This window comes from Accipiter gentilis, chromosome 10 (genome assembly GCF_929443795.1).
Source record: "Accipiter gentilis chromosome 10, bAccGen1.1, whole genome shotgun sequence".
Taxonomy (NCBI): domain Eukaryota; kingdom Metazoa; phylum Chordata; class Aves; order Accipitriformes; family Accipitridae; genus Astur; species Astur gentilis.
The window spans coordinates 9,168,573-9,192,949 of record NC_064889.1 but is presented as its reverse complement, the minus strand read 5'-3'; the positions used below and the strand labels follow the sequence as shown (position 1 = coordinate 9,192,949).

General features: G+C 37.9%; 1 protein-coding gene across 2 annotated transcripts in view; it reads right to left on the bottom strand.

Annotated features, from left to right (window-relative positions):
• Positions 1-1,296: 1,296 nt before the first annotated feature.
• The window catches only part of THSD4 (thrombospondin type 1 domain containing 4), a 334,799-nt gene continuing 311,718 nt past the window's right edge, over positions 1,297-24,377 (bottom strand). For both annotated transcript variants that reach the window (XM_049812992.1, XM_049812993.1), the window contains 4 exons: positions 15,289-15,462; positions 11,856-12,035; positions 8,901-9,045; positions 1,297-7,507 (listed from right to left, as the gene is read on the bottom strand). In XM_049812992.1, coding sequence (XP_049668949.1) covers positions 7,365-7,507; positions 8,901-9,045; positions 11,856-12,035; positions 15,289-15,462 — 642 coding nt within the window. In that variant the 3' untranslated portion in view covers positions 1,297-7,364. The remainder of the gene's footprint in view (positions 7,508-8,900; positions 9,046-11,855; positions 12,036-15,288; positions 15,463-24,377) is intronic.

Below are 24,377 nucleotides of genomic sequence, written 5' to 3'. Positions count from 1 at the left end.
CACAAGTCTCGGCACCTGCAGAGCCCAGAGAGAGAAACAAGCGCTGGTTTCCCGCCCGCGGCGCCCTGCTCCGCAGCCGCGGGGAAGGAGGCCCAGGCTGGCTCCGCGCTCACCCTGTCGGTGCGCACCTCCAGACCGCGGAGGGGGGAACCCGCGTCCCCCTTCACCGAGACCGGTACTCTCCGCGTAAACCCGCTCAGAACACGCGGGGCGGGACGGGGCGCTGGCTCCGTCCGCCGCAGGGGCCGTGGACAGTCTCCCCTCAGCGCGGGGCGGGGCCGCCCAACGGCCGCGGCAGCCCAACGGCGCGAACCGTCCCCGGGGCACATCACGTGTGTTTGATCTGGTCAATGCCCCCGTAATTCTGAATTTTGGAATAAAATGCTAACTCCAAATACCGGTAACTTCCACTTTTCTTGAACTGCGCAGGGCTTCTCGTAACAGCAAAGATGAAAGGTCAAATAACATGACGTTATCTCCAAAAAGATTTAGGCATTGGTTTTCTCCCTTGGGATTTCACCAGTTTATAGTAAAATTATAAAGAAATTTGTAATGAGCTGCCCATAGTGCTGGTCTGGTTGTGCCAGAGTGCGGAAAAAAAAGTACGGTCCTTCATCAGCTACCAAGAGAAATTCTGCCTAGAGCCTGCACGTTCCCTCAGCACCCAGGATACTTGTTCTACAGTGCAAGACATCATTTTGTGGTATGAACACGCTTCAGCTGCACCCACACTTAAGAGTACTTTGCTGTCACATTGCTGATTTTTCACTGGTAATGCACTAACTCAAAAATAGAAGCAATTACAAATGAAGAATTTCAAGATTCAAAAACTCGGAATGCCAGCTCAACCAAGGCATAGCAGCTGCTGCTGCTCCAGGGGGTTTATGTCCCACTTCCCAAAAATACAAACCAATTCTTTTGCCGAGTCCGCGTGGGGAAGTGGCAGAGCTTCATCCTGCAGTTTTACCCCACAGTTATATGAGGGAATATCTTGGGGGCAAACCTGCACAGGAAACGAACAGGCCCTGACAGACCACCAGGAAATGGCCGCCCTTCCCCTGCGTCGTACGCGTGATTATCTTCGGGGCAGTCTATCGGGATGTTGCTATCGCTTCTGCAAGGCTGTAACGCAGGTTATTGCAGCCTTTTGCAACATAATTTTATTTTGCCCACTCCTAAATCTGAGTAAGGATTCCCTTAGTGTGTTATACTCTTGCTGATGGCCTGTACTTAATTCTCAACTCTGGAAGAACAGATCAAGCAAATAAGAAATAAATCATGTCACATAAATTAATCTTGAATTACTTTATTTTTCACAATAACAAAAAATAAATTAGTCATAAACAAAAATAGTTAACATTTTTTCATCAAAGAGAAAATGTATACAATATGAAAAGGATGCTGTACAGTTCTGGTTCAGGTGCATTGCCATGGATACATATTCCTGAACGAGTCAGAAAGCAATGTGCCTCTACTCTCCCCCTTTAATTCACTCAAGGAATTGGCTAATCAGAAAGTTTAGAAAATTGTATTATGGATTTACAGTATGACATATATACAAAAATATATATGTAATACCTGTGCTATAAAATTCCCTAAAAAGCTGGGTTAGTATAATGAAAGAGCTGGACAAAATTTGAATGGTATATGCAAATAAATACATATTAGGTCCCTTTTAATAAAAAAATCTGCCTATTCTAAATATTTGAAATATTTTGGTGCAGTGGCTTGTTCCATAGACACAGCTCAGAATTACATATTTCCCATAGACATCTTGTATTTACAAATAATGACAAAATAAGTTATAATAAAGTATATCCTTCTGCCAAAATCAATTACGAGGGTCAAGTAGACAATTTTATACATATTAAAAAAGTTAGGGTTTCTTTTGTCTCCATTCCTTCCTGATCCTCTATGTAGATCCTGAGTGACTACAATGGGACTTCACAAGCTCCTACGTACCCAACCCCTGCCAAGGTCACTGGTCTCACGAGACCCAAACACACCATGGACAAAACAGTTCAGGGCAAGTAGCAATGATAGACTGTCGCTGGAAGATCAATGATTTCTTAAAATTAAGCTCCCGTCCTCTCCAGATATAGTGGTAGATATCTATAACCCATTATAGTAAATAGGAATATAGAAGATTGGGAACTCACATTCTTAAAATTGTCTGGTTGCTAAAAGCTGAGAAGCAAAGAGCTGAGTTCAGGTCTGGTGTGAGTTCTCCTAAATGGAATTTTCTCCCTTTTACCAGGTCTGAATTTCACCCACACTACTGAGAGGTTATAATGATGACAAGTTTGCTTTAAAATATATTGAAAATGCTTAGTGGATGATTTTTCATTTCTGATATAGAAATAATTATTTTACTCCATTTTCTAAACAACAGCTAATGTATCGCCCCCAAACACACTCTGTAAGCTTAGGAATAAAGGAATTTTTCTTTTCAGTGTTCAAAATTTCATGTTTTGCTTTCCAGTTACAGACACGTACATGAATTATCTGCCCAATAGACAGAACAGCTATTAAGAAGCTGAAGACAGTAAGTGTAAGTTTCAAGAAAACCAGGTAGACACACAGTTTTTTCCTTTCTGAGTGTGAAGAGGATAATTTTCTTTTTTTTATGCAATAGATATTAGATGTGAGAATGAACGGCCACTACATACTTCAATCGCTGTTCAATCACAGGTTCATTGCACAGGAATTAATTCAGTAGGTACTTTAATACTATGCATTTAAAACTAGCCAACATGGGCGCACACACACACACACACAAATATCACTGGACTGGCAGGAAAATAGCTCTCTTAATACCTGGGCTTATATCTAACACGGATTCTTACCAACCAAATGGCTAGTTCAGGATTTTGAGTGATTCTGGCAAAATTGAATATTGTCATCCAAAGGACAAAAGGAGGGAGGTGAGATAAGAGGAAGAGGAGGACACTTGTGGGTGTAAAAGGGAGACACATCCGCATGAGGATGAAGAAAAGCAAAGCCCCGGAAAGCACATTTTACTACTTACGGTGGTATAGATTATAAAGAGTGGAAGCAAAGTATTTCCTTCAGGAAGGCATAACCTCCCCTTTACTAGCCATAAGCCGTTTCCAGCACCTACCTCCTTCCTCCCTCAGTGGTGACCATTGGTGCCTTCTAGGACTCAGACATAAGACAAGTAAGTAGCAAGGTCCTGGCAATACTGCTGCCCCATGTGGTCTTCTGTTCTATGAGTTTCATGTACTTGAGTCACAGCTATACTGACCACTTTTATCAAGTCTATGAACAAGTAACCTAAAATATGTCTTTGCATTAACATGTCATCAACTTAACATGCTCTGCAACACATTGCTTTTTTTCCTGTATAAAAGAACCAAACTCTGAACTACACCATATTGTCATGAAAGTGGGATCTAACCAACAACATTAATGTTAAATACTGCTTTATTCATACAGAAAGTTCTCCATGTGCTGAAGTATTGGGGAAAAAAAGAAAACAGATTATGCGTGTAATGAGGAAGACACTAGCTCCCTGTGCAGGGATACTGAGGTAGTCCTGCATCGAGCCAGTGGGCATACACTACAGCTGGACTTCAAGGCTAGCAGGCTTGCAAGAACACCTGTCTCCTGCGCTGCACTCCCCAGCACTTGACTGCCTGCTAACAAGCCCTTTTCTAATTCAGAGCCCTAGGGACTGAAGGTCAGAGACACTAAAGCAAATATTAACTCTGTCTCATTGCTGGCCAAGTCAGACAAAGGTCATTCTCACAGGAGCAACCCTCATGCTTCCACGCCATCTTCTTCAGTTTTCTCAGCTAGTGAGAGAAAGGGAGAACTCCATGAATTCAGTGCTGCTAGTAAGGGCTCTCAAACTTGGCATGCAAGCGCTATACTCAATTCAACCTACATATGCTTGGATCTGACATTGCGCAGGAGCTAGCAAACCCTGATGGACCCTTGATAACCTGATGAACAACTGCACCAGCAGTCCTCAATTCCAGAAGGAAAGTACTTTGAGACACACAGCCTGCTCTGGATCAGGCCGATTTTGGCCAGCTGCATGTCTGCAAGACATGAAAGCTGTATGCTGATTTTACCCCTATAAGCACTTAGGCTGCTTAGACTCTTTAAATCAACAATCTACAGCAATCTTCCTACACTTACTCTGGTCTTACTGGATTGTGTAAGGTGAAAATCTTTAAGGCAAGGAAGCATTTTTTTTCCACCATTCTGCAGGCTTTTGACCAGTGTTAAAATATCAGAAAAAGAAATTAAAGCATTGAAACTCAGAAGCCTGCATCATTTCTTTCTTACATTGGTTCTACACCTGCTCTAAGTCTACTGCATTCATTAAGGCCACCTCTGATTTACAGTGAAAGTAAAATCAGGCCCTTTGCAGGCATGATCCTAAACTGGTGCACTGCTCTATTAAAACAAACACTTCCTATAGTCAGAATTTCAAAAGTGCACTTTGTGGGACGGTGAAATCTTAGCGTAGCACTTACTTTGTGTAAATAATATTAGTACACTGAAGTGCTGAAAAAAAGGGTTCATTACTTCGTTTTGCAGGAACAACTATATTTTGATTATGCTGACACAAAAGAAGAGATGATAAATGATTAAGTTCAGCAACATTCTGGCAGTTTCCTTATCATTAGATGTTTAATTAGATGAATCAATCCTTTTTTTTATATCTGGTACATCTGAAAACTGTCCCTTTACTAAAGTACAATTTGTATAACCATAACTCACTGCGTCAATTCACAAAGCTGTATACCTATATATAGGTGTAATACAGGCTTATATTGCTATGTGTATGTATATATTCTTTGATATTTAGCTCCTTTAGTGGCAGCTTAATGGAGCCTACAAGATGATAATCTTTGTAAAATAACCCAATGGCCATATATTCCAGAGCAGAATAACATATTTTATAAAAGACCAGAATCACCTGTCTATATGCTGAGTCACTGACTGTCTCACAGCCAAAAGTGTGTGCGAGCAGGTTATTTTCTATGAACTGATTGCAAACCTGATTACCTCTCTGCATTTCATTCGCCTTGTGGTTTTCAGAAAGCCTTTTTGTGGAACAGGTATTTCCCTCAAGCTGACAGGATACACTTCCTTGGGACAAAAGAGACAACAGCAAAAATTATATACTGTATGCCAAGATTTGCTACAATGAGATATCCAGATTAAAATCTGTATTTACAAATACTGGATTCCAGAGTTGTTTATGCTGTACTTTCTCCATACCAGTCTTTGGTCAAGAATCTAAGGAATATAGTACGATCACAAATCTGTAAGTTATCTTCATGGATAAATCTTCATAATAGGGGGAATAGGATTGTGAAAGATTCATGAACTCACATGAAAGGTTTTCTAATTGGCACTTCTGTTTCTAACAGCTTTATATCAATTGATTACAGAGAAAAAGCCCAAATCAAGGTGTACAGAAACAGCCAATGACATTATTAGTTTATAGTCACAAAGAGTAACTTCAAATTTTAGAGAAAACACTTCTTCACTTCACTTAGCCAAACAGTAGTAGTTCATCATGTCCAACTATATTTTTCACAAGGGACTGAATCAAAAAATCTAAGGTTTGTCTTAATCCAAGGCAGCTTTTAGCCTACAGGAATTCCACCTTCCAGTGGCTTCCAGCACACGAACTGATGTGATTAGTACCACAGTCAGCAACCTTTGCCTCCCAGTGCCCCATTCTCTCTTCCACATCCTCTCCACCAAAGCAGTAAGAAGAAAAGAATACACAATGAGGCTCAAACATGGCTCTTCATCAGTAGCAGGACACCTTAATCACTGTTGTATCACATCACTGGGAGTGACTTAACATAGATTATTAAAACTGTTTTTCAACTCAGACAACAGGCACCTTAGAAATAGATGCACAGTTGGGTATCACTAATTTACAAGCAATATGCTGTAATAAACAGCTGAATAAGCAGAGGTGTTCATTTTTTCCCCTCAGCCTTATTTACACATTTGAAGACCTCTCAGGTAAAGGCTAGAGAATGTGCAGATTATGCAAAAGCTTTCATCTGCACTGCATAGCACATTCTATTTGCCTCTAGCAAGGCCCAAGGTTGAGTACAGTAATTGCAGAAATGAAAAATCACCACCTAAATTCAGCTCTAAGTCTGCAGTCTTTCTTGAGTAGTAGAAAAGGAGTGGTATGAACAGATCTGCGGGATGAAACATTGACTAAAAAAAGACAAGTATGTTGCAATAACTGATCAAAACCTGAAGAATGTCAATAGCTAAGATCTCCTTTTTACAGATACTCAGCTACTACACTCATACTGCTGCCTGATACTAAGAGTAACAGACTACTATAAAGCACAGAGGCCTGTATCCTTTGGTGGTTGTTTCAGAAACTGGTGACATAGTCAGACTAGGTCTGGACAAAGTACTTTGGTACGGTAGTTGTTAAGCAATAGTGCAGAGACAAGACATTAGGCAAGATAGCAGTTCACTGAAATAACTGCCCTACAGGAAAGAGACCTTGCCAATGGCAACAATCACTTTTTTTATACCAGCAGAGGCTCTTCACCTTTCTGGTAAATCTGTCTCACTGACAGCTGCAGTTGTTAAAGACTTAAAAGGCTAGATACTAGTGGCACTCTGGTAGGGAATATATTTTAAAATCCATACAAAATTACAAAAGTGTAACTTCAAGAGTTTATGAATTAAATATAAAGGCACTTTTTGGCAGTCAAGTGTATATATGTTTGCTGCCTGAGGACAGGAAGTTAGTTCAAAGTACAACTGAGAGAGCTTAACAGTGACTCTAATTTATTATGAATGGATTGAAGTAATTAAAAATATACGTTTGAGTGCTAAGATAGTGATGATAAATGGGTCTTCAAGTGGCTGGTTCTTTGTGAAGTCATTTTTCTCATGTCCATGTTTCATTGATTTAGTCGTCTAATTTAAGGCAGTCCAGAATACCGAGTAAGAGTAAGCACTCAGAAAATAATGCAGCAGCTGCATCCATACTGGTCAAATATCTCCAGTAATTGCCTGTGATTGATTTAGTTTTCATTAATTTCACAATACTATGGCTGGTATGTTCTTTAAATAATTATCTGATGAGCAGGTGCAAAGAATAGTATTATTAAAAATTAATGCTTTAAAAAGATCATGGTTTCACAACAAACACTTTAAAGAAGTTAACTGCACGATAACTGTAACTGAAAGGGTGTGAGATTTAACCATAGTCTTGATGTACTCAGCAATATAAAAGAACATCTCTAAGAAGCTAAAACCTGCTGTAGTCAAAACAGTAACTCTGTTCAAGCTCCATCCAAAGACTGACATTGCCGCTTTAAGTCGAAGAGTATTTGTTATCTACGTCCTAGAAACCCCGATTGTCTGTTTGCCACGCGTGTACAGGATGCACAACAGGCTGTTTTGTAATAGGTGTAGACACAGAGCCGGGCCTGAACCACCACATTGCAATTGTAGTATTTATCTTTGCAGTTCTCATCTGTGGAGAAAAAGGGAGAGAGAAGAAACTGAAGAAAACAGTATTGGAGCAACAAATAACCAATCCCCTTTTTATCATGTAAAATCCCTTGGACCTGTATTTAAACATTCATTGTCAGGTTAGAATAGGCTACCTATGCAAATAAGTTAGATTATTCAGGATTTTCTACATTTAATATAAAGATAAATAAAACTGTGGAAGAAATGTACCTATCCCCATTTACACTGTTGTGGGTTGGGGGCAAGGGAAGGGTGTTGTTGCTGGGTTTTTTAAACACAAAATTTGTCTTGAATAAAGCTGATAGGAAAGTATTCTTCACTCAGGTACCCGTCCACTTCATTTTTAGCTTCCCAAGAACTAATCTCTTGTGGCAGTGTACAGATGGCACCAGAACCCGCCAATGTTATTTTCAAGTACTGACGAATCTAAATACTGGAAAATAGTAAACCATCTCCCTCCTTACAAATGGTTTAAAATAACTAGATTAAAAAAGACAAAAGTTCATGTACTTAACATTTCCCATTTTTCTAAGCTGTTACAATGTGGTCTGTTCACTTTTTGAAGTTTTCCTTTACAACCAACAGGGTTAGAAATACTCTTTTAAGTGACAACTACAATTTTCACATGATCATGTATGTAATCACAGAAACTGAGGTGTTAAGACTGAATGACAACACCAATAACAGATGTAAAAATGAGCAATCCTGTACCAATCTGTTTTAAATAAAGAAATAACAACACAAATACAATAAAAACTTTTAAATAATATTGGTATACCAGGGTTTTTATATAGTTATCTTAAATTATGTTGAAGAATAATTCTCAAATGAAAATTGTTGTAGTATGTAAGAGTTAAAACTGGTTCTAAATACTTGCATCTTCCTTTCCTTAGTCATTCTCATTACTATTAAAATCAAGTCTGTATGAGATGAATGACTAATTCCAATGCCAAATTATGTATATGTGTATATTTACTATATATAAAAGGAAATTGCTTAATTGCCCTTAATGTCTTAGTTTAATGTTATTGGGTCTTACAGAACCTGTTACCAAATACAATATATCACACATGATCCTTTTTTCGTTTTAAAGACTGCCAAGAGAAACCTTCGAGAATGCAAAGAGCCTGCATAAAACCACCCTATATGTACCATTTTCACAGAAGCAGATTTCTCACATTCTCACCAACTTTAAAAGTAAGCCAGTTTCTTACATGTTACAAGGAAAACGTTTTTCATCAGAAATGAAAACCTACTTTTACACCATAGAGAAGAGCTGTATTTTGTTTAAAAATAAAACCCTGAACTTGATAAAGATACTCCAAAACCTCTGCAAAATTATTAAATACTTTCTCCACTAGATGGAGTTAAAACAGAAGCTTCCTCTTCCTTACCTATTTCAGGAATACAATCCTGTGTGTTACATGGTTCTTTTTCTTCAGGTTTAAGCTGTGGATCACACTGAGTACTGGCTGTCATGTCATCTGATAGACACCGTACCTCTCGAACCCGAAATCCTCCTTCACAGGATTTGGAACACTGGAACACAAAAGCTGAAGTTCATGAAGACCATATGAGATGTGCAAATACAAAAAGAAAAAAACGGGAACCTTGAAGCCAGACCCAGGTATTGCTGTAGCCTTTTATCAACTTCACCACTTCTGTTGTTTTTTGTTCTCCAACTATAAAGTCCTTAACATACAGGTGCAATTTCATTAAAGGTTCAAAAACATTTTTGACCGCAGGGGCAACAACTGGACAAGTAAACATGGTAGACACTACGTAACTGAAAGCACGCTAGAATATTTCCCTTTCTGAATGTATTAGTTAGCTTCTTGCTTGTCTAATTAGTCCTGTTCTTATATCTCCCAAATCTACTCTTTCCACAGCATTCATGTTTCTTTCTTTAAGAACTTCCTGCACTGAACTTTACTACTTGACTGCACTACCCTCTTGCCTCCATTTATATACAATCAGGAATAATTTTAATTGTCTTTTTTCTAGCACTCAATTATTTTTCACTTCTTGCAGCACAACAATTTTACTAAGCATAGATTTCTTTGAATTTCTAAAGAAAATATTTCTGTGCTCCTTCAAAGTCTGTTATGAAGCCAGAGACTTTTGTACTTGCTTGTCATGGTTTTTTTAAAGCCAATTATTACACATTTCTGCCCATACTGAAGCAAATCCCCTGTTGACTTCAAGAATTTTGCCTGAGTGAGGTCTTTGAGATCTGGCTCAGTGTCCAATTTGACCTAAATGCTCACAAACTTAATTAAACCTGTGTCATTTCTAATGATTAAAACCTTAATAGCCCCAAACTGGTAAGAATGTTTCCTTTCTGACTTTTTTGGCACAATTATTTCTTTTCCTAGCATTGCAAAACCAACTTATCACTATCATAAAATCATATTGTAGCAAACTAACTAAAATATTCTCAATAACATATTCTTAAATTGCTCTTTCATCTTTAAGTACAACCTTTTTCCACTTTAGAAACGACATAGCCCCCGGAGACAGTAATGGAACACTTGCGTTTTTTGTATAATTACTCATTACATGCCTGTATAGAATATTGTAATTATCCCACATCCAACAATAAGTTCAGGTTTGTGGAGATCTTAAGGACTTAAAATGGAACAAAGACAGAATTTAGATGTTACATACAACAGACTACACAAAAGCCAGCATTCTGCATTAGCCAGCCATTTAATCTCCATGACTGAGAGGCCATGCCATTTATATTAGGTCATATTAAAAAGTCTGCTAAAGATATGAACTGGACAGTTTCAAAACCTAGTACAGGGCCTTTGAACCAGCTATTCTGCTCACAGCTAACCCCATAATCCTTTCTCTTCAGGTCTCACAGTAAGAAAGACCACATACTCTGTTGATAACAGTAACAATATCAGAAGGAGAATTGAAAAACACTTAGAGAATGATCTTGTGAAACCTCAGCTAGCATACGTATTTGTTCCTACAGTGAAGATGGTCACAAAGGCTTAGAACTTTAAGGATTTTTAGACACCACTTCTTAGAAAGTAGGGATTTAAACAGTAACTAGGGATCTCTAAATAACTGTCAGATTCTGAGTCTTAGCACCTTGTTTCTTCTGTGCCTGCCTAAGAGAGCATTTATTTTCACTTTCAGAAGGAATCTATCTGCTGCATTCTATGGATGCGGACAGCTGCATCTATTGTGGCTACACACCTGCAGGTTCACATTTGAAAACAGGTTTGCTAAAGGGTTAGTTTAGGTTAAATAACTTAGCAAACAGCTCAGTAAAGACTCCAAAGAATTTCCAGCAACATGAAAGAACATACTTCAATCTACACGGCTTTATTATGAGCCTAACTTGGATGTTGTTTCCAAATAAACATCTTTACCTACAATTAAGGAAGAAAAATCAGGATTCCCTTCAGCTGACTTATTCTGTTAAAACCATTCTACCTTCTTTTCTTCCTTCTAGTGCTGCCAGTAGGAGAGTCAAATAACTGAGCATTTAGTAAAAGGGAAAACCAAACTAATTTCTCTGTCATGTCATGTGGATGAGGTATTTCCAAAGGTTCCTGATTAAGGGAACTCAAACAGAAGGCATCTGAGGTGCTTCCACATTTCAGAGCTGTCATTCAGAGTTTGATTTAAGGCTCAAGGAAAGGTGTAAGTTACTGCATTAGATATGATGTCATCTTAGTAGTTTTCACACCATTTTTCATTCCAAGATGACAATGGACTTTCTAATTTTCATTTAGGAGAAAAATGTTGATTTTTTGTAAAAATCCAGTAAGCTTTGTCAGGTATAGGAAATCGTGGAAAGATAGATGAAACCAAAGGATTTTGTGGCACTGGTGAATTTAGCTTACCCACTTCCAGGGGAAACTGAAGATACATGAAGCTCTACAGTAAGTTTTCTCTCAGTAAAGTTTTAAGTATTAGAGTGAAGAGTTTACAGTAAAATATTATGGTAAAACTGACTTTAAAAACCGAATACATCCCTCATTCATTATTAAATGCTCCCTACTTGTAATGAAAATAGAGGCCTGAAAAGAACTTCTAAGTGCACTACATAGTCCCATTAAGGGGCAAACCAACTTTATAAAACAGGAAGATTCTTGGAAGAAGAGATCAGTGATGAAAAGACAACTATGCAGTGTCTCCTTCTGGTCAAGATACTTTCTAACTTTCCTAAGTTCCACTGGGTATAAGAGAGTATGCTTTCTTTTTAGTATTGTTCCTGTGCAAGATTAAGTCCATTTCATGATTAATAGTTTTATCCAAATGGTGTTCCCTTTCAATATAAATGGAAAAAGACGTATCAAACAAAACTAGATAAAATGGGATAGACTTACTGTGCTCCATTCTGTATGAAACCACTTAGATCCACAGGGTTTGAGGTAGCAGGATTGCTGACTGGGAGGTTTTTCCAAATATGAACATTCATAAGGGTTCAAAACATCAAAATTTCCTTCAGTTTTCCTAACACAAATGACTTCTCTCTGTTGAGATCCACTGCCACATTCAGTAGAGCACTGTATCAGACAACAAAAAAAACGTGGTGGAATTTGTTATTCTACTTATGTCCTTCAACTTGTTTCCAAAGTAACATGTTTCTCCATGTTATTTGTTTCTGAAATAGAACAACACACACACACACATACTTGCATTTTAAATGAATATTCAAACAGGAAAATTTGTAAAGTTTTGCTTATTCCCTATTCTTGGACACATACCTAGACACTAACATCAAAACCCCATTTCTTTTCCACGTTCTTTCCTCAGTAAAATGAACTGTATCTTTCCTTCCATCACTGGCATATGTATGATTTAAAAAGAAAGAAAAAGGGTAAAGTATTCCTTAAGTTCCTACAGTAGGGTTTTTATCTCTCAGAACCAGAATAGTAGCCTAGATAAACCTTTGGTTATTATTATTTTTATGTAGTACTAACAGTAGCCAGGAGTCCCAGTTAGGAACCAGGACAAGAAAATGCCGAAGGATATAGTAATGACTTAATTAATCAAGTGACTAATGACTATAAGGATCAGGTACTACGTATTTAATTTTTAACCTTAAAAATGGTTACAGCAGTGTTGCAGTTTAACCCCAGCTGGTAATTAAGCACCACACAGCCGCTCACTCACTTCACCCCCACCCAGTGGGATGGGGGAGAGAATCAGAAAAAAAAAGGTAAAACTCGTAGGTTGAGATAAGAACAGTTTAGTAGAACAGAAAGGAAGAAACTTATAATGATAATAACAATAATAAAATGAAAATAACAATAATAAAATAATTAGAATATATAAAACAAGTGATGCACAATGCAATTGCTCACCACCTGCTGACCGATGCCCAGTTAGTCCGCAAGCAGCAATTCCCCCCAGCCCCACTCCCCCCAGTTTATATACTGGACATGATGTCACATGGTATGGAATATCCCTTTGGCCATTTTGGGTCAGCTGCCCTGGCTGTGTCCCCTCACAACTTCTTGTGCCCCTCCAGCCTTCTTGCTGGCAGGGCATAAGAAGCTGAAAAACCCTTGACTTAGTATAAACACTACTTAGCACCAACTGAAAACATCAGTGTGTTATCAACATTCTTCTCATACTGAACCCAAAACATAACACTGTACCGGCTACTAGGAAGAAAATAACTCTCCCAGCCAAAACCAGGAAAAGCAGTTAAAACTGTACTTCTCTGAACTTTTATTCCACGTGGTACCACAGACTCAAAACACATTTCTAATTATTTTTATGAAGAAGATGACATATGACTGTAAGTGTCAGGCTTTTGAAGAAACCTAAAAGTGTAGTTTTATACCTGTAGCTACACAAAGAAACTGGTATTTATTTTTCTAATAAGAAGAGAAGCATAACTTACTTTCTCCGCAAACAGTGTTACTGCTTCTTGCTGAAGCAGGATTGTATGCGCTGCACTGAACCTTTGAGGGTTATAAGGTTAGAGCACAGTTTTGCAGCTTTACAAACCCCACATTCTGTGTGGTTTTTAGAAAATGCCTTGATCTATCAGGGTGTTCTTTTCATGTTTGCAAGTATCTATCTGATACAGTGCTGGTTCCAGTTCTGAAAAGCAAATTTAAACTCACATGGACTCTTACTGCCCATTTAAAGGTTAAATACAGACACAGTACTGTGTCTGGCACTTGTAAAAAGGTTTTTAGAAAATTATTCCAGCAACACATTGGTTTCTATGTTGCGTAAACAACTATGATTTTCAAAGGATTTTTCTAGCCTATACCAATCAAATGTTATTAAAAGTGGCGACTTTGTTTATATTTTGGGTGGAATTTATGATCCCTTTACGAGATACCCACAAAAACCTTGAGCTGAATGAAGAACCTTGAGATGAACCCACCCAAATAAATTCTACAGGAAATAACATAACTGTGCTTCCTTTAACTCTGAGCATCTCTGTCATTGCTCTCTTTTAATGGTTCATCCAAAAGACAGTATCTTAACATTCAGCCTTAGCTCTAGCAGAGTATAATACATAAGGTCATCCACCAGTGCTCCATCCTGCTCTGGTCTACTGCCTGCTTTCATTTTGGTATTTAAAAGTCAGGATTTGCCTGTCAGATACTTCTTTTAGATAACATACAGCAAAGAATTTGTGCCCTTGGTGTGCATCAAACAATTCAATCTCATGCAAAGAAAGAAGGTGAATTAGCTTAAAAGAACATGAAATTGTAAAGGATGGAAACTTTCTTATTCTCAACAGAATGGGGAGAGTTAAGATGACTTACTGAATGCTTCTCTCTGTGGTAGCAAGAACGGATACGAAGTTCCTATTCACCTGCACTGAGTGGTGTGAGTAACCCAGATTTTATCTGTTACTAGAACTGCAGCTAAGTATGTTTTAAATATGATTTTGTTATTACTCTTACACAGTACAAATAATTATCACTTGCACTCGAAAGCATTAGCATAGTAGTAGCCCTGTAATCTCCATCTCAGCTGTACCAGTTTAATTTCCAAATCCTTATCACCTGGAATCTGAAATGCAGTGAGTTAACAGCCCAGCCCAGACACTTTTCCCTAAGAACTCCATGAAGTGCTGGTACCAGCAGTCCAAAAGGCTCTCTAGGCTGTATGAGAGTCTACACAAAGGGATGTAAATGTCTGGGCAACCGCTGACAGCTTCTGGAATGTCTTTGTTCCTGACAGCAGAAATGTTTATTTAGAAGAGAAGGACTATTGAGATGTGGATCAAGGGAAGAGTTTACGTTGAGGAAAGAGCATCAGGATACAGGCCACTAACCAACTTTTGTTCTTTTCATCTATTATCATGAATTTCAACACAACAGTACCGAAGCCAACTTTTGGGTTTAGCCATTGTTTTTTGTCTTATTTATCTTTTGGAAATTCCCTGTATATATCTATCTATTAATATATCTATCTCCCTGCAGATATGCATGATCACAAATGCTCTACTTTAAAAGGTGAGAATCTGTTGCTTTAGCATTCACCTGAATATGCTAAGCAGCTTTCTGTTATCTTTCATTTTATAAATACACCGTATCAGTAGAGGAGAAATAAAAATGAAGGTACAGACGAAGAGAAGAACAAAATCTAATTTTCATTGAAGTGAAAAACCAGCAGGTGCTGAAAAGTATTGAACATCAAGTCAGCAAAATAGAGAAAAAAAATTCCAAATATTCCACAAGATGTAGAAATACCTTACAGCACACATCTTCACTGCACAAAAATACATTTTTTAAATTCAAATACCAGCAGAAAATAAATACTTATGTTCGATATAGAGCTTACTTGTGTCCAGCCCCCAGCAAACCACTCCACTTTACCAGCACAGGGTCCATTATTACAGGGAGTCGTTTCAGAGGGTCTGTTATTGCCACAGCCTTCCAGAGGCAAACTGCTGACATGGTTCGTCATACAAACCACTGAACGCGTACGGACTCCATCACCACATTCCGCAGAACACTGGGGAGAAAAAGACAGAACACGTTCACTAGTCCATCCTCCAGACCGCACAATGAAACGAGGAGAAGCAACAATCAAGAAAAGTAAATGATTTATGCAAAGTCAATTATTTTTACTTGTAATTCAGCTGTAGCAAATTATCTTACAGTTTCATACTTTTGAATACACTACAAGTAGTACCTGTCCTTTACAGTCACAAATGAAAGAAACTGAAGGATTAGGGAAGAAGGAAATCTGTTTTTTAATAGCTTTTAATTAGCTTCTTTACTTCTCCTTCCTTCTTCCTGTCTGTAAATTCTTTCAGTTTTCATTTTATTCATCTTTTTGCATACCAGTTAACAGATCTGAGAAGGGATAATTTCAATAAGCAGCTTTTCAGACAGCAGTCATATTTCAGCCTTTGCATTGTTCTAGGAGTTTCTGCTCTGACCATTCAAGCTGTCAGCCAGGTGAGCTCTTACACTAGTTAAAAGGACAAGGCTAGGGCTAGAAAGACTCTGAGGGCTGTGGCATTGATAGTAAAATGACTGCAAAGTGCGTCCTCGAACTTTTCCATATATATATATAATGAGTTGACAGAGAGCACAATAAAGTAGAAAAAGATAAAATTTTTTTGACAGGTGCTTTCAAAAGATTCAGGTAAATCCTCAGCAAATAATTGTAACTACCACTAATTATTGCCCAGCCTGTTTCAACTTTAAGTTGTTAATTAGTTTTTTTTTTTAGCAGAAGTGTTAATTAGTTAATTAGAGTTAATTAGCAGAAGAGGTGAATGTAGAAGTTTATGTAAATTCAATGTTGCTTTCTAATTACATGACTTCCCAGTAACTAACATTCACCATTCTCAGATTTTCACTGCTACATTCTGAAAGCTCTTAATAAATAGTGATATGCAGATTCTTATGTCACATATTCAGATATAGTATGCATGTCATCCATAAATCATGCAGGATAAATTCCACTTATGCCATTACAGTTTGGTCATTTCACTTACTTCAGTGGGAAAGTCTCCAACATTCCACTGGTCTAGGCAGCATCAAACTATTGACATTTAAGAAACAGAAACTTGCCAGAGAAACAATCAATTCTTGTGTTAGACTGGGGTTTTGTTGCTCAATTCTTTCTTAATCTTCCCTTTCTTTCTTTTGCTTTTAAAAGGCATTTGGCATTTCATGTCTAGACCATTAAAATTAAAAAACCCCACATGTGCAGCATGCTGAAAGATATGTATATAATTGAATTTAAACAATTAAAACCAATTATATTACACATGCAGAGAAAACCACAAATAAGTATGTAGTATGTGGGAGAAAAAGATGCATTTGATTGACATTTCAGATTTTATTCTTAACATACAATGTAACTAGTTAGGAGAAACTGTCCATTACTTCCACAATGAACAGTACATTACTTGTGAATAAATGTAACTCTGTATTGGAATATTTTTTTAAATTTTATTGAAAAAAAGTAAGAATGATTCAGAGAACTGGTAATGAGACACAGAGTTGACCAGTAGCTTGATTAATAATGGGATTAACTAATACAGTCATCCATCTTCTGAAAAGAGAGACCAGTGACTGAACGTACAGTTGGTTGCAAACTACTCTTCACTCACTTGCACTGAAGAATACTGGTTATTTGTGTGAAACATGTAGCCACGTTATATTTATTCCACAGATACAGTATAGAAAAACATTTTTCCTATCAGCTTTTTTCACCAGATGTTCAAACAGAAGGGCAAAGCTTTACTGAAATGGAATCACCAAAAAAACTAAAAAAAGTGATTCAACTTTTTACAAGTCATTTTTTTTAACAAACAAAATACAATTTTGGTATAACTAGAAATTCAGAATTTAAAGAGATGCTTATGTACTCCACAGAAATAGGAAAAAAACCTGCTCATTTCAGTTTGAAATGGTTTCTTCCTCCATCTGCAAGATCAAATAATTAAGTTTCGCTTAAATGATGCCTGTAAGTAACATAATGAACCTTTTTTGTTGGTGGTGCACAACAAAATTTTCCACTTTCACACAGATATGTAAAATATACTTAATCTCCTCAGGAAACCAGATCTGATGCCTAAAGAGGTCTTTTCAAAGTAAACTGGCAAAATCTTGATGTAAATTTTGCTAGTAGTGAGCATTTTCCCATTTATGTGAACTAAAACTAAACTAAACCCATTTCAAACAGTCCACTCCTAGGTGAACTGACTGTTTAACTGAGCCCCATAAGATGGCTACTTTTCAAATCCACTGTACAGAAATAAATTTTGTGGTTGTTCATATTTTATCCTCAGCAAGTATGTTCAATTATATTATGCATAGAGAACTATGCATATACTCTGCAAATACTTTTCTTATTTCTAACTAATTTTCATTTGACAATCTAATTTGCTTTTCTCCTTTGCAAGCCAGAGCTGGGAACAAGTTTAGTCTACAAAGTCATCCAGAAAATCTCCATAGTCTTATGTTTTAAATGATTATGCATGAACTAGGCTTACATATCAAATAACAAAGGAAATACCAAATGGGAAGGTATAGGGTTGTCCCACCCTCTGCTGCAAGATTTTACTACAGATTAACTACCCTCAAAGGATTTACAAAGCAAACTTAAACCTGAATGTTTCTGCATTAAGTATTTGGGTTTTCATGTTTTTTTCTTCCTTTCAGTAAAAATCTTCCATGTGAAAGCCATGATTTCCAAAGCCCAAGGCAGAGAATAGGGAGTGTTTGGATAATGAATCCTCTCCCTTTGGTTTTCACAGCTGACACACCCACTACTTTCAATTCTGTGCCATTGATTTGTTGCATTAAATACATAGTAACTGCCATAACATAACATTGTATGGCATGAGGAACTTTCACAAGCTGCAACTTCTCTGTTCTGGTCCTATTATTAAAGATATTTTGTTTCACTGTCTTGTTTTAATTGGCAGAAATTCCTCAGAAACCTTAGTCTGTGGAACACCCTCCCTAGATTTAAGGAGTCTGCCATTTCTCCTCTTCCTGAGGTCCTTCCCTCGAGTTCAGTTTCAGAAGCTTTCCATTCCCATTAAAAACTAAAAATAAAAAACCACCCCTAATCCAGTGCTCTGATAGTTGTCAAAAAACAACTGTAACAGCAGTGCAGGAAAATAAGGCTAGTTCCTGCAAACTTGGAAAACTGCAAGTGGAAGCCTGAATTTTTGTCACAGCCACAGGGCATGGTAGAGCAAAAAAACCCTTTAACAGTGCCAGTTCCCTTTCAGTAATGGCCAGCCCTACTCATTGCTGGGGCAACAGACCACAAGAAAGAGGCAGCAGGAAATCTACCAGAACTCGAGAGTCCTTTCTCCCGGGTCTCAGCATCATTGCTAGCCTTAATTAAAATTTTAAAGAACAAGCAACTGAGTTCTGATAAAACATCCCCATTTGTGCAGGATTTCTGTCTACCACACTTCAACCTTCATCAACTTAATTACTCTCCACAAGATAGTAAAGTTTTTTATGAATCATCCTCCTAATGTTACACTACTGCAAAAAATAAAAATGAAGATCTATATTTGAAACACATTCATGAAACCCTTTAGCATTATTTGACCTACTCTGACAAAATCCCTCTCAGAAGGGATTTTAGAAGGATTATATAAGCTTTGTTTTCCCAATAATAAAGTAAAAATTGTATTTCAGAACCTCACTTCTGCTGCAGTTCCAAGACTAGGAGCAGATTTTCAAAGGACATAAAACTGTTAAGAGCAGCCTTGATTTGTAAAAAAAAAAAAAAAAAAAAAAGGGGGAAAAAAAGCGCGGGGGGGCGGGGGGGATGTAGTCAGAAACACAGAAATATCCTTATGTATTGCCAAAACACTTTCTGATATCTGGATTTAAATTATTTCCCTTTAGAGTGCATCTATTCATACAGTAGGTACTGGATCAGAAGTCAAACTATCCCTGTATTTAGTCTAGCGGATCCATGGTACACTTCCAAGGTAACAAAAGTTTTGAAATACGGTCATAGAATTTTTGGACACTTCAGCTGGATCATGATTGCTTCTACATACGCACTGTTACTTTCTTTACATGTAATTGGTAACACTGTTGGTACTTAGATATTACCCATGCTCCCTGAGGTAACATTAGGGAACGGACTTCTTCACTATTCTGGCTCACACAACAAATAAGTATCACTTCCCTTGGGAACGGTAAGGACTTCTCAGGGCCTGAGTGCACCAGTATGCCTTACTGGCCCTGACCAGTCTCACGTGGGGCCTCTGCCCACACCCCTGCCCATGGCCCAGGGTCTCCATTTAACCTCAGCCCTGGACCCTCAGTCCCCACTTGAGCTTTATCAGAGATGTGCCTGTCCCCAGCCACAGCCTGGGCATGGGTCCTGTTGATCCCTCACCCTTGGAATCACTTCCCAGCTTGACCTTGACCCTGCCCCATTACCGTGGACCTGCCCCAGGATCACTGGGCTGTGTCTAACCCTGGCTACTGGCACTCAACCTGAGCTGTGGATTGATTTCCCAGCTTGACCTTGGACCTGCCTCATCACTGTGATCTTGCCTGATAATCTGGACTCTCGTTTGCCCCTGCCCTGCTGACCTAACTGGGATACTCTGGTCCCTAGCTGGCAAGGTTCCTCCCTGCCATTCAGACTTTTATATGCTAATTTTCATCTCAAGCAGCTGAATTGTGACAAGGGGACACCAGGTCTAGAGAAGGAAACAGAAATCTCTGCAGGTCCTGGCCGCCCTTCTATCAATGTCTCCTTCAAAACTCTCCTGGTTATATGTTTCATTGCAAATCACGAAGTGAGTTACCAATTTATACACAAAGAATGCAAAACTTATATTTCCATATGATTCCCACATGAAATCAATGGAAAGGGGTATTTTATCTTGTTTTCATTTTATGCTGAAAATAAACAGCGATAATCAAAAATAACAAAACACCTGCACAAGCTCCGTGGTGGTCTCTTTTCCCTTGGTTTTTTTCAGGATCTAGGAGATTTTATGTGAGCTATCCAGATTTAAATAAAAAACAGTGAAAGAACAGTGTGAGCTGCAATATTCATTGGTGGTTCCATATTTGAGTGGTCAACAAACCCACTTGTACCTGTTAGGTAATGCTTTAGGATTGTGAGGAATAAAACATTGATTTTTACGAAGCATGCTACAGTTCTCTAATGGAGAATATTACAGAAGCATTGCTGTTACTCCTTTTAATGAAGAGTGAAATCCAGAGCATGTGTTTGATCTGTTTTGACTTTGTTCCCTGATGTGCAGCACTTTTTCTTTCTTCCCAAGATTTTATTTTGGCCTCAGAATCTCATTAACATCTAAGAATTGTTTGTATTTTGGCTTCTTTTCTAAGTGTGCTCTAAACATAAAATGAGAAACAAATGAACAGGGGAGATGGCAATGAGGAATAAACAAAAATGCAAGAGGGGAATGCTCCAGTTAGCTGGAAGGAAACACCCATGAGTGTGCTGTGCTGTAAATCAGGAGAATGCAGTTTCCCATTCTGACCCATAGGAGAAGTAAACTTTCCAGCAACTGGAGCTGTCAAAGAATCAGTCATGTAAAATGTTTACAAGAATCTTATCTGCTCCCATCAATCCAAGTTTGTTGCTAACTTCAGTAAGATTCACCAGCTTTACTCTACTGATTAATGGATGCAGTTTGGTGGAACTCTACCTTTTTAATGCAGCATAACATCTTAAGAGAATTATGAGACAGGAAGCCATTTTTCTACAAACGCACATAAAAATACCACAAAAGTTTGTCCAGACTCTCTATAATCAAAAGCGGTTAAAGATCATGTAGAAGACAAAGCCATGAAACTTAAGTAAATTCTTTTATTTATACTCAGGATAGAATAATAAATGTAAAGATAGTCGCATACAAAGTAAGATGAGTCTCACTTTGCTGCTAGAGACTTTTAACCTGTAATCTTTCCCACTGAAGTGAGTAAAAATTTCTGTTTCTCTCAGGATCGAGCCTGGGAGATATCGGAATATATGTTTAGATCTACTTCAAAGACAAATAACAGAGCATATACTTTTCAGAAAATAAGGGTTTGTTTCTTAAGGATGAATTGCTTTCCTTCCTTCCTTTACTGTTCCACTAGTGTGCGCATGGTAGCTACACAACTCATGAGCTTTGCAGGTAAAAGTGTATGTGTGTGTAACATACATACAATGGACTCTGATACCTGTTTATCAAAATAACTCAAATCAATAACTGTATTGTTTTAGGAACATGGAGGTTTTTTTAATTACTTATGATTAATTATATGTATAAAGAATCAGTCTGTGCAGTAACTGAATCCAAGAAGGTCAATGCCGTGGTGGGGAAACAGGTGGGCCATAAAATACATAAATGTATGTTGTGGGAAAACAAGACAGGAGAACATGGCAAGAAGGCAGCCAAGTGTTATTTATGGAGTAAATCTACATATAGCCCACCCTGGGAAGGAGACACAACTACAAACAACTCTGTATATACTCTGCAGGTTTTTAAGTGCACATATGTTGCACTGCAGAAGCTCTGTTTAGGGAAATTTAATGATATAATCTTCCAGTTCAGAACCACAGAAACCATTAATGAAAATGAAGGCAACTAACACGATTTTGCATCAATTAAAACTTTGCAAGGTTTCAGTAAAATAAGAAAACCCCAAATCTTTCCACCAATACTAAATTAGATCCTGTCCTTTTCTTAAAACTCAGCTGTGACTATTCATCTCTTTCTCTCCCTGGGATAAAGAATACCCTTGTCAAATTCTGCACAAATATACATCACAGTTATCAAATCCTGAAATTTAACATCTGTTGGCAGCAAAGACAATTGTAATTTTTATGTTACTGTGCTTTTTCGCTAATTAACCAAGGCTATATTGTAATGCCCCATGCATCACATAAATCCGGACATGGAAGTTTGATATATCCCTTGCTGAAAGAGAAAGTGTGTGCCTAACTGATCTCTGACAGGCCTCTGGAAATCTGTACTTGCTGATGTGCAACAGTACGCATTAAGTGTTCGCAAAATTTGTTCAGAAAAGTACAGGCCAGGCCTTCTCTTATGGTTGTAACCGAGTTTGAACTCAACCATTTCAAAGTTCCAACGTTCTCAAAAGTTATGATAAGTTCTTTTACCTCTTATTTCCAGCCACGGCTGAAATGTCAAAATACAATGGGAAAGACTGTTCCGTGGTATTTCCAGCTGGGACCTGAAGTAGGCATGTAATAAATCTCACAAAGAACGTCTGTTCTTGTGAGATTTCCACCACAGTTTTGCGGACTTGGGAGGTTTGAATAAGCTTTCTTTAAGCATTTGAACTTTTGGCTGCTTATCTGAACCATTTGTGGCTGCCCATCGCTGATCTATGCTTATTGCTGAAGTGTGGCTTGGCTTAAAGTACTTTTTAAAGAATTGTTTGGGGAAATTACACATGCAAAGTCCATACACCTGGGAATGCCCATTTCCATTCCATGACAGAATTCTCCTTTCGTCTTTCAGTAGAAACACACAGAGAGAGACTCTACAGAGAGAGACTTCTGACCCTAAAAAACAGCCCCTGAAAGGCACAATAAGAAAGCTAATGGCTAAAGCCCTGACATTGCAAAGCTGTTGACTACTCCTGTATTCCACTGACTTCCACTGGAATCATTGCCACTAAACATCTCTGAACATCCAAGTTATAAGGTATGTGTGAACCTTAGAAGATTCTGCACATTCTAGCCCGAATCTATGTTTTTCCTGAAATAAGCTGTTCCTTCCATTCTCTTTGTGAATTTAACTCCAAACCCACTGCTGGCAGAAGTGATGGTGAATAATGCCAACTACAGTAGCAAGCATTTGGAAGAAATTAATTTGTACACTTACGTAAGCTGAGAAGGTAACAAAATCCATTCTTTACTCTCTGACCCTAAAACGTTTGTGGTAAGAAAAAACTCCAACATTTTCCACATTACCTGCTTCACTTTCATGTCTCATTTAATACATATAAATAAGCATAATAACATTCTACAGTCATAACCTTCAGCTACAAAAACTAATTCTGCAGAGGACAAAATATCAATGTAGAATAATGAAGAAAATATTGATGCTAGAGTCTTCACTGGAATGTAGGTGCTTTATGTGGTGGAACTGCACTGATAATAGCTGGGCCAGCTTTTTCAAGAAAGATGTCTTTGAGGGCATCTCATTTTTCTCTCTTACTTGTAAAACACCACTTTAATAGCACTGTACAAAGAACAGGTCTACAAGCTAAAAAAAAAAAAGAAAAAAAGGCACTGTCATCTCCCCTACAGCAAAAACTTCACCATTTGCACTAATACCTGTACTTTACCTGGTAACTTTCTGTCCATGCTATGCCAGAGTGTACATTGAGTGAATAACAACTGAAAAAAAAGTTCCAATGACAACCACAAAGATTTATTAGTGTATAATTTATTTTCTTCATAAAATCTATTTGAGTTGTCTGGAGGCTGAAAATTTTGCAGGCCTTTAATTGTAGCAAGAGTCTGAGCAGCCTTTTTAAAATTATGTGACATACCAGGTACCTGTCCTACTTGTGAAGTTCCTCCTCCTTCTCTGCATCTAAAACGTGGAAAATCTTCTGAGTGTCCAAACTAATGCATAACCTATGAGCCAGACATTCCTAGCTTTCTGAGATACTACCACAAAATGATCTAAATAATGAACCTGTGAAGTTATGAATGTAATCTTACAGCTTCAATGATAAATTATACTATTTGCCTGCCAAAACAACCAGTCAAAGAAAAGGGAAATGCAATCAGGATTTTACAGATTGAAGGCTTAACTTGTCTACAGTTGAAATTGGTATGCCAGCATCCACAAGAGGGACCAAAATACCAGGCTTTTCTTAGCCCATGTTTGTAAGCCTTTTAATGAAAGCATACAAGTATCA